This window comes from Ranitomeya imitator, chromosome 3, assembly GCF_032444005.1.
Source record: "Ranitomeya imitator isolate aRanImi1 chromosome 3, aRanImi1.pri, whole genome shotgun sequence".
Lineage (NCBI taxonomy): Eukaryota > Metazoa > Chordata > Amphibia > Anura > Dendrobatidae > Ranitomeya > Ranitomeya imitator.
The window spans coordinates 117,451,725-117,466,282 of NC_091284.1; the positions used below are offsets into that span (position 1 = coordinate 117,451,725).

Below are 14,558 nucleotides of genomic sequence, written 5' to 3' on the forward strand. Positions count from 1 at the left end.
TTGGTGGGATTTGAACCTAAGACCCCAGCGCTGTAAGGCTGCAGTGCTAACCACTGAGCCACCGTGCTGCCCCATTCATGGTCCATGGGACGGCCGGGTACAGCAGATCCGACAGTGCCATAGAGAATGAATGGGCTGGAGGGCGAGCATGCGCACTTCCGCCCCTTACAGAATCTGGTTCATGATGGTGGAGGGGTCTCAGAGGTCAGACCCCGCGCTCAGCACACGCTCCCCTCTCCTGTGACTATATAACATCATACTGATCGGTGTCGGCCCACTGCGTCAGCACATTAGCACAGAGCCCTCACACAATGAAGCCTTCGCTCTGCGCGCCGCCATCTTTCTCACTACTCCCAGCTATAACGAAAAAGCACAGGCCCCGCCCCTCTGCTGCCTTATAAGGAGCGCCATTTAAAGACCACGCCTTAGTTCTTACTGACGCAGGAAGTCAGCGGACACGCCCCTCTCCTGCCGCGCCTGCTGCTGTTGCTAGGGAGCCGTTACTATAGTGCCGAGCGATTGTCCGCGTGCGCAGGCGGAAGTTCCCGGATCAAGGAGCCGCCATCTTTCCCGGGCTCAGCTAGAGAGAGACAGAAGCGCTGGGAGACGGAGAGAGACACAATCGGCTTCCATCCGCCCAGTAGATCGCCTCTAATCCCCGCTAGCTACAGCCATGGAAGAGCGAGAGCATCTAGTGTACCAGGCTAAGCTGGCCGAGCAGGCTGAGCGATATGACGGTAAGAGGAATGTGCGGCTTCTCCCATAGGTCGGCGGGCGGAGAGAATGGAGGCGAGACAAAATGGCGGCTGGGCTGGAGACGGGAGGACGGGACAAAGGAGAGGCGCCGAGCGCTCCGGGGGTGCGGGAGCGGGGCTGTCACTGCGGAGGCGCCGGTGATCGGAGGAGCCTGGGGCCGGGGGGCGAGGTGGAAGGGAGACGGCTGCAAAATGGCGACCGCCGAGCAGGGCGAGCCCCGGGAGGCGGAGGTGCGGGCTCCTGTCACCGGGGGCGGCGGGCCGTGACGGCGGGGGCTCCGCGCACACACCCCGGGCACAGGCGCCCGCTCCGCCGCGGACCGCACGGCTCCTGCCCGGGAGTCTCATTCATTGTCGGGGCGGCGCTCACGTCGTACTGCGGGCCGCGGCCATTACTGGGAGTTGTCAGACCGGTCGTGATGGCGCCGGACGTGTCCCGGGCACAGGGCGCGGCCTCCATTGTTGGGCGGATCAGTGCGCGCTGTACACTGCCGCATCTCCCCTCAGCTACTGCCCCCTGTTATCAGCCGCTAGGACGTGTACGAGGTGACCACTGCGCCTGTCTGCAGCGCCGGAGGAGACGGCCAGGGATGGCGCTGCAATGGTGGCAGGTGTGGGCGTCCTGTGCCTGCCCCTCATCATGGCTTCAGTGCGGACTGATCCGCCACCATTCATAGTCTAGGGGGCGGCTAGCGGGAGAGGAGTCACCCCAGGACACTGGCTTGGTGGGGGAGAGAGTAGTGACCCCAGGGAAGCTGGCTGATGCCCCTTATTGTGACTGGGGTATTGTCTGGCACACCTTGTTGGGGGAGGGGAGCCTGTACATGCTGGGGAGAGGGGTGAACTCGGGGTCACTAGCTGACACCCGTTAGTGGAGGTTGGGTAGAGTGAGCTCAGGGACGCCGGCTGATGCCCCCTGTTGTGGGGTGAACCCGGGGGAGGCCGGCTGATGCCCCCTGTTGTGGGGTGAACCCGGGGGAGGCCGGCTGATGCCCCCTGTTGTGGGGGTGAACCCGGGGGAGGCCGGCTGACGCCCCCTGTTGTGGGGGTGAACCCGGGGGAGGCCGGCTGACGCCCCCTGTTGTGGGGGTGAACCCGGGGGAGGCCGGCTGACGCCCCCTGTTGTGGGGGTGAACCCGGGGGAGGCCGGCTGACGCCCCCTGTTGTGGGGGTGAACCCGGGGGAGGCCGGCTGACGCCCCCTGTTGTGGGGGTGAACCCGGGGGAGGCCGGCTGACGCCCCCTGTTGTGGGGGTGAACCCGGGGGAGGCCGGCTGACGCCCCCTGTTGTGGGGGTGAACCCGGGGGAGGCCGGCTGACGCCCCCTGTTGTGGGGGTGAACCCGGGGGAGGCCGGCTGACGCCCCCTGTTGTGGGGGTGAACCCGGGGGAGGCCGGCTGACGCCCCCTGTTGTGGGGGTGAACCCGGGGGAGGCCGGCTGACGCCCCCTGTTGTGGGGGTGAACCTGGCGGTGCCGGCTGACGCCCCCTGTTGTGGGGTGTTTCCTGTTTCTTAGACCCCTTTCACTGTCCGTTCTGTTCGGCTGTTCCTACCCGGTGAGATGTGCCGTGGTGTCGACCTGAACATGAAGGTGGTCGTGTCACAACTAGTCAGGAGAACCGAGGGTCCTGTGACCCGTTTCACAGGTTCTGCAGTCGTCCTGCCGCTTTATTCTCTGGGACCGCTGCGCGACCTCCTCCCTCTACCCACAGAGCAGCGCTGTGACCACCTTGCCATTCCGATGTCGTTGACATGGGGACCCTTCTATTGTGGTCAGTGGGGACTCTGCAATCAGCTACTCGTTACATATCCCATAGACCACTAACGAAAGGTTATTCTATAGACATTAAAGGGGCTGTCCACTGCTATGATAACCCCTTATTGATCAAATTGTTTGGCCCCCATGAAACAATAAAGCTCATACTCTCCTGTGGTGCCCGATCAGCTCTGGCGTCCCTGTCCCCTGCTTCAGGCAAATCGATGATGAACTCCCTTGTGTGGGAATAGCTCTTTAGATGGACCCTCTTTATCTGCTTTTAGGATCTTCTGGAGGAGGGGAGCAGATCAATGTGCATTGTTGTAGGAAAGTTTCTTGTATTTTACTCATTGAAATCCCTGCAGTTTTATACTCTTGGGTCCAGCGGGCGGTCCTAGACTCCCCTGTGTGTCTGCATGCAGCGATAGCTGTCAGTCACCAGCAGCACCGCCCACTGGACTCCTGTGCCCACAGACACTAGGGATTTCAATGAAATACAAGTCCTTCTCCCCCGACCCCCCCCCCCCCCCCACACACACACACACACCTGTCATCCTTCTCTGCTTCCTCTTCTTACTGTAATTCAGCAGGTTCCCTTTAAGGCTTTTATTATGAATGACCCCATCTGTGTGATCAGTATGTGATAGATATACGTCAGGCCTCACTGATTATTTGGACAGTCCTGGATTCTGTTTCTTACATGCCCATGTGGTGTGGGCAGCCTTCTCAGCTCATGGATGGTCCTTTACGCTGCTCACGCACACGTTACCATCCTGTGATGACTGGGTGGCCCAGACTTGTGCCTGTCTTATAGGGAAGCCCCTTTAAGTGGCCACGTTCTAGACCATCAGTTTCCCGACAACTGGAATTGGAATGGATAAACCTGAAATGCTCTGTACACGTCAGCTTGCTCTGGCTGCTGGGATTTGTGGTCCTCGCTGAGCTGGCTCCATCCTCCTGCAGAGACCAGGCCACGCTCCACCTGGGGGCCATGGCCACTATCGGGCCCCGGTTTCTTGGGGTTGGTTCACACTGTGTCTGTGCTGTCTTTTTTTTGTTTTTATTTGTAGTGTGTTTTTATAATTTCTGAACTTGTAGGGAAAGACTGCATGTTTGTAACGATTTAAAATAAAAGTAGCAGTAAGGCACACGTTGCGGATTAGGCTTAGGAATTTCTGGTGCGGATTCTGTCTCTCCTGGCAGAAAACGCAGCTGCGGATCTGTCGCGTTTTTTGTGCGGATCCGCAGCGGATTTACTGCATTTTTTACCCCTGCGGATTTCTATAATGGAATGGGTACAAAAACGCTGCAGATTTGCAAAAAAGTGACATGCTACTTCTTTTAATCCGCAGCGTTTCCACACCAGATTTTCCGCAACGTGTGCACAGCATTTTTTTTTTCTCATTGATTTACATTGTACTGTAAATCAATTGCGGATCTGCAGCGTTTCTGCACCGCAAAAACCGCTGCGGATCTGCAGAGAATCCACAACGTGTGCACATACCCTAACTGCACCATGGGCGCAGCATGTGACACGGGGAATTTCCTGAATGGCAATTTTGTAACATCTTGTAGAAAATCATCTGCCTCATGCTCTTCCTTGTTAATGCTCCTTGGGAATGTATCGGGCATTTGACAACTGGTAACTTGTGGGTGAGAGGGGCTGAGTCTCTAAGGTACATGGCCATTGACCAAGAAGGAATGGTGACGCCCAATTGTTAATTTATTCATACATTTCTAATAGGACAATAGCAGTTATGAGAGATGTTCCATATGATTAGTTTTGAGGGATACAAGTATTCACCAGAACAGGGGAGCAGACGGGTCATCTATCTGAATATAATATATATCTATATCTACCGCTCTCCCTCCTGCCTAACTGTCCTTCATGTGATTGCTGCAGTCAATCACTAACCACTGGGTATTTTGTCCCTGAGGCATTGGGGGAGGTATTAAGGGGTTAAGTTTTGGCTTACCAATACTGATGTAAAGTACTGAATGTGGCCCTAGTGTCCAGAAATCAGGCTTTTAGGTGGGACCTTACTTTGGGGCGGCTGTCGGCCTCTGCAGTGCTCCTGGCTTCATGTGGGTGTGCCATCTTTGCATTCTAGATGTGCAGAGATCATTGTAGGAGGAACAGTGGTAGTGAGCACTGATCACGTGATGAATAACAATTCATTTTATTTATTATTCTCCTCTTAGTAAATAGGTGTTTCTCCTTTGGATTGTGCAGGATGGCTCATGGTGTCTATATTCCCACTTTGGCAGTACATTTAGATACTTCTATCGGTAAACTTCTATTGAAAACAAAATCCAGACGTTACAGCAGAACAATTGGCAGTAGACCGATCCTTCTAAAACACAGATTCAAGAGATGCTAACTCATAAACTAATGTTCAATCACTTCTTAGGATTCAGATAATAGGATTCCCCCTCCAACAAGTATTGTATGAGAAGAACCGAACGTCTGCAATCGCCCTTACTTGGGGCAATACAATGAGAATAATGGCCGTATGATGGACACCTGAGTAGGAGGTCTGGAAATATGTCCGATATGTGAGAGTGAGGACGCAGATTGATCTCTTACCTTGTGACCTAAGAGCAAAGATGTGAATGGAGTCACAGTAGAAGCGTCATTGTATGAAGATGCCTCCCATCTTCATACAATGACGTCCTCTTCCTGCCGCGGCTCTGGCGCAGGCGTACTTTATCTGCCCTGTTGAGGGCAGAGCAAAGTACTGCAGTGCGCAGGTGCTGGGCCTCTGACCTTTCCCTGCGCACTGCAGTACTCTGCTCTGCCCTCAACAGGGCAGATAAAGTACGCCTGCATCGGAGCCACAGCCTGGAGACAAGAAAAGGACCTCATCGTAAGAAGATGGGAGGCCCCGGACCGTGACACCCATCGGACCGCATTGGGACTGTCCCTGGGTGAGCATAATATAACCTGTTTTCTTGTCTTGCAGGTTCCATCTGGGGGCTCATCTACAGCATTACAGAATGCTGTAGATAAGACCCTGATACTCGTGGCCTTAGTTGAATATGCAAATATTGGGGTGACAGATTCCCTTTAACAGCCTCAGTTCTGTGACATGCTGCATTTTTTAAATTTTTTTATTTTACCATCAGATAAACTCCCCGAAGACTCCCAAGTACTGTGAACATAGTCTAGCGTAGCCTCAGTCTTGCTGAAGGCCTTATCCCGTTTGGGTCTGAATTTCCCTCTACATTTCCATCCGTTTGAAGGCAAATATGGCGTAACATGCAGAGCTTGGTGTTGGAGTGAGTCAGTGGGAGTCTGCACCGTGCCGAGGCTCCAGCTATGAGCAATCACCTGCACCCTTCTCGTAACCATATGGCTTTCTGTAGATCTGAATGACAGTCCTGCTATTGTAGTACACTAGAAGGAAACGCTTCCTCCCCCCATACCTTAGTGGGCTCAGAGGGATTTGGTCTGACAGAACTACTCCATAGTGATTTCCTGTAGCCCCCTGCGGGGTCGGTCTGTTTTCTGAATAAATAGTACAACTACCCACGCATTGATCGTTAACTGGTTTGTTTTTTCTTATTGAGTGTCTTTAAGGAATCCTTATATTCTTTGAGTGAAAACTTTCTAAATCTGTCATAAAACGGCCAGTTATACATGTTTTTTTACATGGCATCTAAGGCTAAAAGTTGAACGGCAGGAAGACCTCACTTTGTTTTCTGGATATGCGCTTTATTACATTTTAATGATTGTTCGTTTTTTTCTTCATACAAAATGAGTCCTTTTTGCAGTTTTACCCCTTAGACCTCATTCAAAGCATTTCTAGGGGTATTTTCTGGAAATGTTTTGTTTAAAGGGAACCTGTCGCCATGTTTGGCCAATATGAGTTACGGCCACCGCCTTTCAGGCTTATCTACAGCATTGTATAATACTGTATATAAGCCCCCGAACCGACCTGCGAGAGAAGAAAATGTACTCGCATGCGGAGCGGTCTGGTCCGATGGGTGTTGTGGTCCGGCTTCTCCCATCTTTTTACGATGTCGCCCTCCTGCTTGCTTTGCAGGCTCCCTGGCACCGTGCTCCTGCGCAGGTGTACTTATCTACCCTGTTTTTGCGCAGAGCGAATTCCTTCAGTGCACTGGGCCTCAACAGGGCAGATAAGTACGCCTGCGCTGGAGCACAATGCTGGGGAGCCTGTGAAGCAAGCAGGAGGGCGACATCCCAAAAAAATGAGAGGTGCTGGACCAGGACCTGCGACACCCATCGGACCAGACTGCTCCGCAGGTGAGTATGAGTTATTCTTCTTGCAGGTCGGGTTGGGGGCAGACATACCACATTATAGAATGCTGTAGATAAGCCCTGAAACACGGTGGACACCTCTCTTTTCGGCCAAACCTGCTGGCAGGTTCCCGTTTAAAAGGGCTGTTAACATACTACAATCTGATCAGTTGGCTCAACCACTGGGACCCCAGAAATGAAGAAATGAAGTGACTGGTGAATGAACGGTGGCGCAGTGGTTAGCACTGCAGACTTGCAGCGCTGGAGTCCTGGGTTCAAACCCCACCAAGGAAAACATCTGCAAAGAGTTTGTATGTTCTCTCCGTGTTTGCGTGGGTTTCCTCCGGGCACTCCGGTTTCCTCCCACATTCCAAATACATACTGATAGGGAATTTAGATTGTGAGCCCTATCGGGGACAGTGATGATGATGTGTGCAAAATGTAAAGCGCTGCGGAATATGTTAGCGCTATATAAAAATAAAGATTATTATTATCTGGAATACTGGTGGGGGTCTAGCATGTTAGATCTCCAATGATCAGTAACTGTTGCATGTCCTTGGGCGCACACACATACTAAGGAGTAGAGTAGACATTTTGGTAATATATATTTTCCTTCATTTACATATGCTAAACAACCACCAATTGGCTATATACAAAGCAGTCATTTAATGGCCTTTTTACACAAAGTGCCCTTAACCCCTTAGTGACAGAGCCAATTTGGTACTTAATGACCGAGCCAATTTTTGCAATTCTGACCACTGTCACTTTATGAGGTTATAACTCTGGAACGCTTCAACGGATCCCGCTGATTCTGAGATTGTTTTTTCGTGACATATTGTACTTCATGTTAGTGGTAACATTTCTTCGATATTACTTGCGATTATTTATGAAAAAAACGGAAATATGGCGAAAATTTTTAAAATTTTGCAATTTTCAAACTTTGTATTTTTATGCCCTTAAATCAGAGAGATATGTCACGAAAAATAGTTAATAAATAACATTTCCCACATGTCTACTTTACATCAGCACAATTTTGGAAACAAAATTTTTTTTTGTTAGGGAGTTATAAGGGTTAAAAGTTGACCAGCAATTTCTCATTTTTACAACACCATTTTTTTTTAGGGACCACATCACATTTGAAGTCATTTTGAGGGGTCTATATGATAGAAAATAATGAAGTGTGACACCATTCTAAAAACTACACCCCTCAAGGTTCTCAAAACCACATTCAAGAAGTTTATTAACCCTTTACGTGCTTCACAGGAACTGAAACAATGTGGAAGGAAAAAATGAACATTTAACTTTTTTTTGCAAACATCTTAATTCAGAACCATTTTTTTTATTTTCACAAGTGTAAAAACAGAAATGTAACCATAAATTTTGTTATGCAATTTCTCCTGAATACTCCAATACCCCATATGTGGGGGTAAACCACTGTTAGGGCGCACCGCAGAACTTAGAAGTGAAGGAGCGCCGTTTTACTTTTTCAATGTTGAATTGGCTGGAATTGAGATTGGATGCCATGTCGCGTTTGGAGAGCCCCTGATGTGCCTAAACAGTGGAAACCCCCCACAAGTGACACCATTTTGGAAACTAGACCCCTTAAGGAACTTATCTAGATGTGTGGTGAGCACTTTGAACCCCCAAGTGCTTCACAGAAGTTTATAACGTAGAGCCGTGAAAATAAAAAAATCGCTTTTGTTTACACAAAAATGATCTTTTTGCCCACAAATTCTTATTTTCACAAGGGTAACAGGAGAAATTAGACCACAAAAGTTGTTGTGCAATTTCTCCTGAGTACGCTGATACCCAATATGTGGGGGTAAACCACTGTTAGGGCGCACCGCAGAGCTTGGAAGAGAAGGAGTGCCGTTTTACTTTTTCAATGTAGAATTGGCTGGAATTGAGATCGGACGCCATGTCGCGTTTGGAGAGCCCCTGATGTGCCTAAACAGTAGAAATCCCCCACAAGTGACCCCATTTTGGAAACTAGACCCCCCATGGAACTTATCTAGATGTGTGGTGAGAACCTTGAATGCCCAAGTGCTTCACAGAAGTTTAGAATGCAGAGTCGTGAAAATAAAAAATATTTTTTTTTTCACAAAAAAGATTTTGTAGCCCCCAAGTTTTTATTTTCACAAGGGTAACAGGAGAAATTGGACTGCAATAGTTGTTGTCCAATTTATCCCGAGTACGCTAATGTGCCATATGTGGGGGTAAACCACTGTTTGGGCGCACGGCAGAGCTCGGAAGGGAAGGAGCGCCTTTTTGGAATGCAGACTTTGATAGAATGGTCTGTGGGCATTATGTTGCGATTGGAGAGCCCCTGATATACCTAAACTGTAGTAACCCCCCACAAGTGACCCCATTTTGGAAACTAGACCCCCCAAGGAACTTATCTAGATGTGTGGTGAGAACTTTGAATGCCCAAGTGCTTCACAGAAGTTTAGAATGCAGAGTCGTGAAAATAAAAAATATTTTTTTTTTCACAAAAAAGATTTTGTAGCCCCCAAGTTTTTATTTTCACAAGGGTAACAAGAGAAATTGGACCCCAGAAGTTGTTGTCCAATTTATCCCGAGTACGCTGATGCCCCATATGTGGGGGTAACCCACTGCTTGGGCGCACGGCAGAGCTCAGAAGGGAGGGAGCACCATTTGACTTTTTGAGCGCAAAATTGGCTGTCGTGTTTGGAGACCCCCTGATGTACCTAAACAGTGGAAACCCCCCAATTCTAGCTCCAACCCCTAACCCTAATCCCAACCTGATCCATAATCCTAATCACTAACCCTAACCATAATCACAACCCTTACCCCAAAACAACCCTAATGTCAACCCTAACCATAACCCTAATCAAAACCCTAAATCCAACACACCCCTAATCCTAATCTCAACCCTAACCTCAAACCTAACCCTAATCCCAATACACCCCTAATCACAACCCTAACCTTAACCCTAATCCCAAACCTAACCCTAATCCCAAGCGTAACCCTAATGCCAACCCTAACCCTAATACCAACCCTAATCCAAACCCTAAACCTAATCCCAGCTCTAACCCTAACTTTAGCCCCAACCCTAGCCCTAACTTTAGCCCCAACCCTAACCCTAGCCCTAAGGCTACTTTCACACTTGCGTTGTTTGGCATTCCGTCGCAATCCGTCGTTTTGGACAAGAAACGGATCCTGCAAATGTGCCCGCAAGATGCGTTTTTTGCCCATAGTATTGCCGACGGATCGTGACGGATGGCCACACGTCGCGTCCGTCGTGCACTGGATCAGTTGTGTTTTGGCGGAGCGTCGGCACAAAAAACGTTCAATGAAACGTTTTTTTGTACGTCGCATCCGCCATTTCTGACCGCGCATGCGTGGCCGTAACTCCGCCCCCTCCTCCCCAGGACATAGATTGGGCAGCGGATGCGTTGAAAAACTACAGCTGCTGCCCACGTTGTGCACAATTTTCACAACGTGCGTCGGTATGTCGGGCCGACGCATTGCGACGGCCCCGTACCGACGTAAGTGTGAAAGAAGCCTAACCCTAAATTTAGCCCCAACCCTAACCCTAAATTTAGCCCCAACCCTAACCCTAAATTTAGCCCCAACCCTAGCCCTAACCCTACCCCTAACCCTACCCCTACCCCTAACCCTACCCCTAACCCTACCCCTAACCCTACCCCTAACCTAACCCTAGCCGTAACCCTACCCCTAACCCTAACCTAACCCTACCCCTAACCTAACCCTAGCCGTAACCCTACCCCTAACCTAACCCTAGCCCTACCCCTACCCTAACCCTAACCCTACCCCTAACCCTACCCCTAACCCTAATTTTAGCCCTAACCGCTGTTCTCCTGCCGGCCGCCATGTTCTTCTGCCGGCGGCCAGGAGGAGCAGCAAGAGGATCCAGGGACCTAGGTGAGTATGCTAGGGTCCCCGAATCCCCCTATTTCTCTGTCCTCTGATGTGCGATCACATCAGAGGACAGAGAATTACACTTTACTTTTTTTTTTTTTTGCGGTCGCCGGTAAACAGTTAATTACCGGCGATCGCAAAACAGGGGTCGCTAAAACCGACCCCCGATCATGCTCTTTGGGGTCTCGGCTACCCCAGGCAGCCGAGACCCCAAAGATTCTCCCGGTGCCGGCCGCACTGCGCATGCGCCCGCCATTTTGAAGATGGCGGCGCCCACCGGGAGACACGAGGAGCATCGGGGGAGCTAGGTGAGTATTGGGAGGCCACCTGGGACCCCTTTTCTCTGTCCTCCGATGTGCGATCACATCGGAGGACAGAGAAATTAAAGAGATCGCTTTTTTTTTTTTTTTTTTTTTGCGATCGCCTGTAAACGGTTAATTACCGGCGATCGCAAATGCGGGGAGGGTTAAAAACCCCCCGAATCATGTTCTCTGGGGTCTCGGCTACCCTCGGCAGCCGAGACCCCGGAGAAAATCGGCCTGTGGGGGGCGCTATACACTTTTTCCACAGCGCCGTTAATTAACGGCGCTGTGGTTTAAGTACCCTTAGCGGCCGCCGTTAAAAGGCGTATCGGCGGTCGCTAAGGGGTTAAACTTACAATTAGTCTTTTCAAATTGTCCTTATACAGGTCCTTCTCAAAAAATTAGCATATAGTGTTAAATTTCATTATTTACCATAATGTAATGATTACAATTAAACTTTCATATATTATAGATTCATTATCCACCAACTGAAATTTGTCAGGTCTTTTATTGTTTTAATACTGATGATTTTGGCATACAACTCCTGATAACCCAAAAAACCTGTCTCAATAAATTAGCATATCAAGAAAAGGTTCTCTAAACGACCTATTACCCTAATCTTCTGAATCAACTAATTAACTCTAAACACATGCAAAAGATACCTGAGGCTTTTATAAACTCCCTGCCTGGTTCATTACTCAAAACCCCCATCATGGGTAAAGGTACCTTCACACATAACGATATTGTTAACGATATCGTTGCTATTTGTGACGTAGCAACGATATTGTTAATGAAATCGTTATGTGTGACAGCGACCAACGATCAGGCCCCTGCTGGGAGATCGTTGGTCGCTGAATAAAGTCCAGAACTTTATTTCGTCGCTGGACTCCCTGGAGACATCCCTGGATCGGCGTGTGTGACACCGATCCAGCGATGTCTTCACTGGTAACCAGGCTAAACATCGGGTAACTAAGCGCAGGGCCGCGCTTAGTAACCCGATGTTTACCCTGGTTACCATGCTAAAAGTAAAAAAAAACAAACACTAGATACTTACCTACAGCCGTCTGTCCTCCAGCGCTGTGCTCTGCACTCCTCCTGTACTGGCTGTGAGCCGGAAAGCAGAGCGGTGACGTCACCGCTCTGCTTTCCGGCTCCCAGACAGTACAGGAGGAGAGCAGAGAAGCAGAGCACAGCGCTGGAGGACAGACAGCTGTAGGTAAGTATTTAGTGTTTGTTTTTTTTTTTACTTTTAGGGGCAGCACGGTGGCTCAGTGGATAGCACTGCAGCCTTGCAGCGCTGGGGTCCTGGGTTCGAATCCCACCCAGGACAACATCTGCAAAGAGTTTGTATGTTCTCTCCGTGTTTGCGTGGGTTTCCTCCGGGCACTCCGGTTTCCTCCCACATTCCAAAGACATACTGATAGGGATTCTAGATTGTGAGCCCCATTGGGGACAGCGATGATAATGTGTGCAAATTGTAAAGCGCTGCGGAATATGTTAGCGCTATATAAAAATAAAGATTATTATTAAAAGATTATTATCTGCCCTCGCATCTTACTATATCAAGTACAATCACTTGAGGGTCATAAAGTAAGATGTTTTGTATCTGAAATAGGTCAGTGTTTGAGATCTCTTGGCAGTACCTCCCATACCTTGCTGAACAATTAACCCAATCCCCCCTTTGTTTACCAGGTCTCGCCTTGGTCCCCCTTTTTATGTGCACTGAACAAAAATATAAACACATGGAGAGTATAAGGCTATGTGCACACGTAGGTTCGGGTCCCTGCGCCTTCTCCCACAGCAGATTTGATAAATCTGCAGGGCAAAACCGCTGCGGTTATCCCTGCAGATTTATCACGGTTTGTCTTGCGGTTTCCGCTGCGGGATTTAATCCTGCACTGGTTTTCCTATTGATGCTGCATATGCAGCATCCATAGTAATGTTAAAGATAAAAATAATGATATATTCACCCTCTGATGTCCCGATCTCCTCGGTGCTGCACGTGGCGGTCCGGTTCCAAAGATGCTGTGCGAGACGGACCTTTGTGACGTCACGATCATGTGACCGCGTCGTCACCGCAGGTCCTGCTCGCATAGCAAACCCGAGACCGGACGGCCGCGTGCAGCGCTGAGAGGTGAGTATATCATTATTTTTTATTTTAATTCTTTTTTTTTTTTTTTAACCACAAATATGGTTCTCAGGGCCTGGAGGAGAGTCTCCTCTCCTCCACCCCGGGTAGCAACCGCACATTATCCGGATCAATGCATTTCTATGTGCAGAATTGCTGTGATTCTGCACAAAGTGACATGCTGCGGGTTGTAAACCACTGCGTTTCTGCGCGGTTTTTCCCGCAGCATGGGCACAGCGGTTTGCGGTTTCCCATTGGTTTACATGTTTACTGTAAATGTAATGGAAACTGCTGCGGACCTGCAGCATCAAAATCGCTGCGGTTCCGCGGTAAAAACGCATTGTGTGCACATAGCCTAAAGAACTCCAAAGGTGCTATACAGGATGGGCCGTGTTGTAGGGAAGTGGTGCAGACTTGGTCCATATGTTGTGGTCTCTCATGGTCAAGTTTCTGCCAGTATCGAGCAACTTTGCAAAGCCATTGAATAGTGGGCCAACATGCCACAGACCACCATCAACAACCTGATTAATTCTGTGAAGGAGATGTTCCACTGTGAGGCAAATGGTGGCCACTTACGATGGGTTAGTGCTCTCGGATAATGTCTCATTTGAGCATGCTTGGGTGGTATCCGTGCATCTGGGGGTGCTCGTATATTATGCTTGAGTCCCTGCGGCTGCATATGATTTTCGGCTGTTGGGGAATCCCCACATGTCTTCAGGCTGTCTTAACAGCCACATTATAGCGGCCTTTTATTGTGGCCACCCTAAGGCGCATCTGTGCAATAATCCTGTGGTCTAATCGGAATCTGGATATTCTGCAACTGTGAGGTGGACGGATTGTCAGTAAAGTACTCGCTAACACAGATTTGGACACATTTGTGAACAATATTTGTATTTTGTGTACATAGAAAATGTCCTGGATCTTTGCGTTCAGCTCATGATAATTGGGATTAAAAAACGTGTTCCGTTTATATTTTTGTTGAGTGTAGATCTTTTTCCATCAGTATGGAGGTGAAAAGAGAACCTGTCCGTATGAAAATGCAGCTTAATCTGCAGGCACCATGTTGTAGAGCGAGGGAAGCCGAGTAGATCGATATATAGTTTTGTTAAAGGGAACCTGTCACCCCCAAAATCGAAGATGAGCTAAGCCCACCGGCATCAGGGGCTTATCTACAGCATTCTGTAATGCAGTAGATAAGCCCTGGATGTATCCTGAAAGATTAGAAAAAGGTTAGATTATACTCACCCAGGGGGGTCCCGGTTCTGTTCTGGTCCGATGGGCGTCCCATCTTTCTAGGATGACGTCCTCTTCTTGTCTCGTCACCTCTTCATGGACGGAGCAGTTCTTGCCAGCCAGTGTTTAGCTATGGACTTTCTGGTTACAGTATTTTGGCTATAGCCCGTTGTAGTGGGGATGATTTTCCAATGTCTCCCACATGGCCTAACATACATATT

At 49.3% G+C, this 14,558-nt stretch overlaps 1 protein-coding gene across 1 annotated transcript in view; it reads left to right on the forward strand.

Moving 5' to 3' along the window:
• The first annotated feature begins 538 nt into the window (after positions 1-538).
• YWHAE (tyrosine 3-monooxygenase/tryptophan 5-monooxygenase activation protein epsilon) overlaps positions 539-14,558 on the forward strand; it is a 38,973-nt gene continuing 24,953 nt past the window's right edge. The window contains exon 1 of the mRNA XM_069761327.1: positions 539-737. Within this exon, the coding sequence (XP_069617428.1) occupies positions 674-737 (64 nt within the window). The 5' untranslated portion in view covers positions 539-673. The remainder of the gene's footprint in view (positions 738-14,558) is intronic.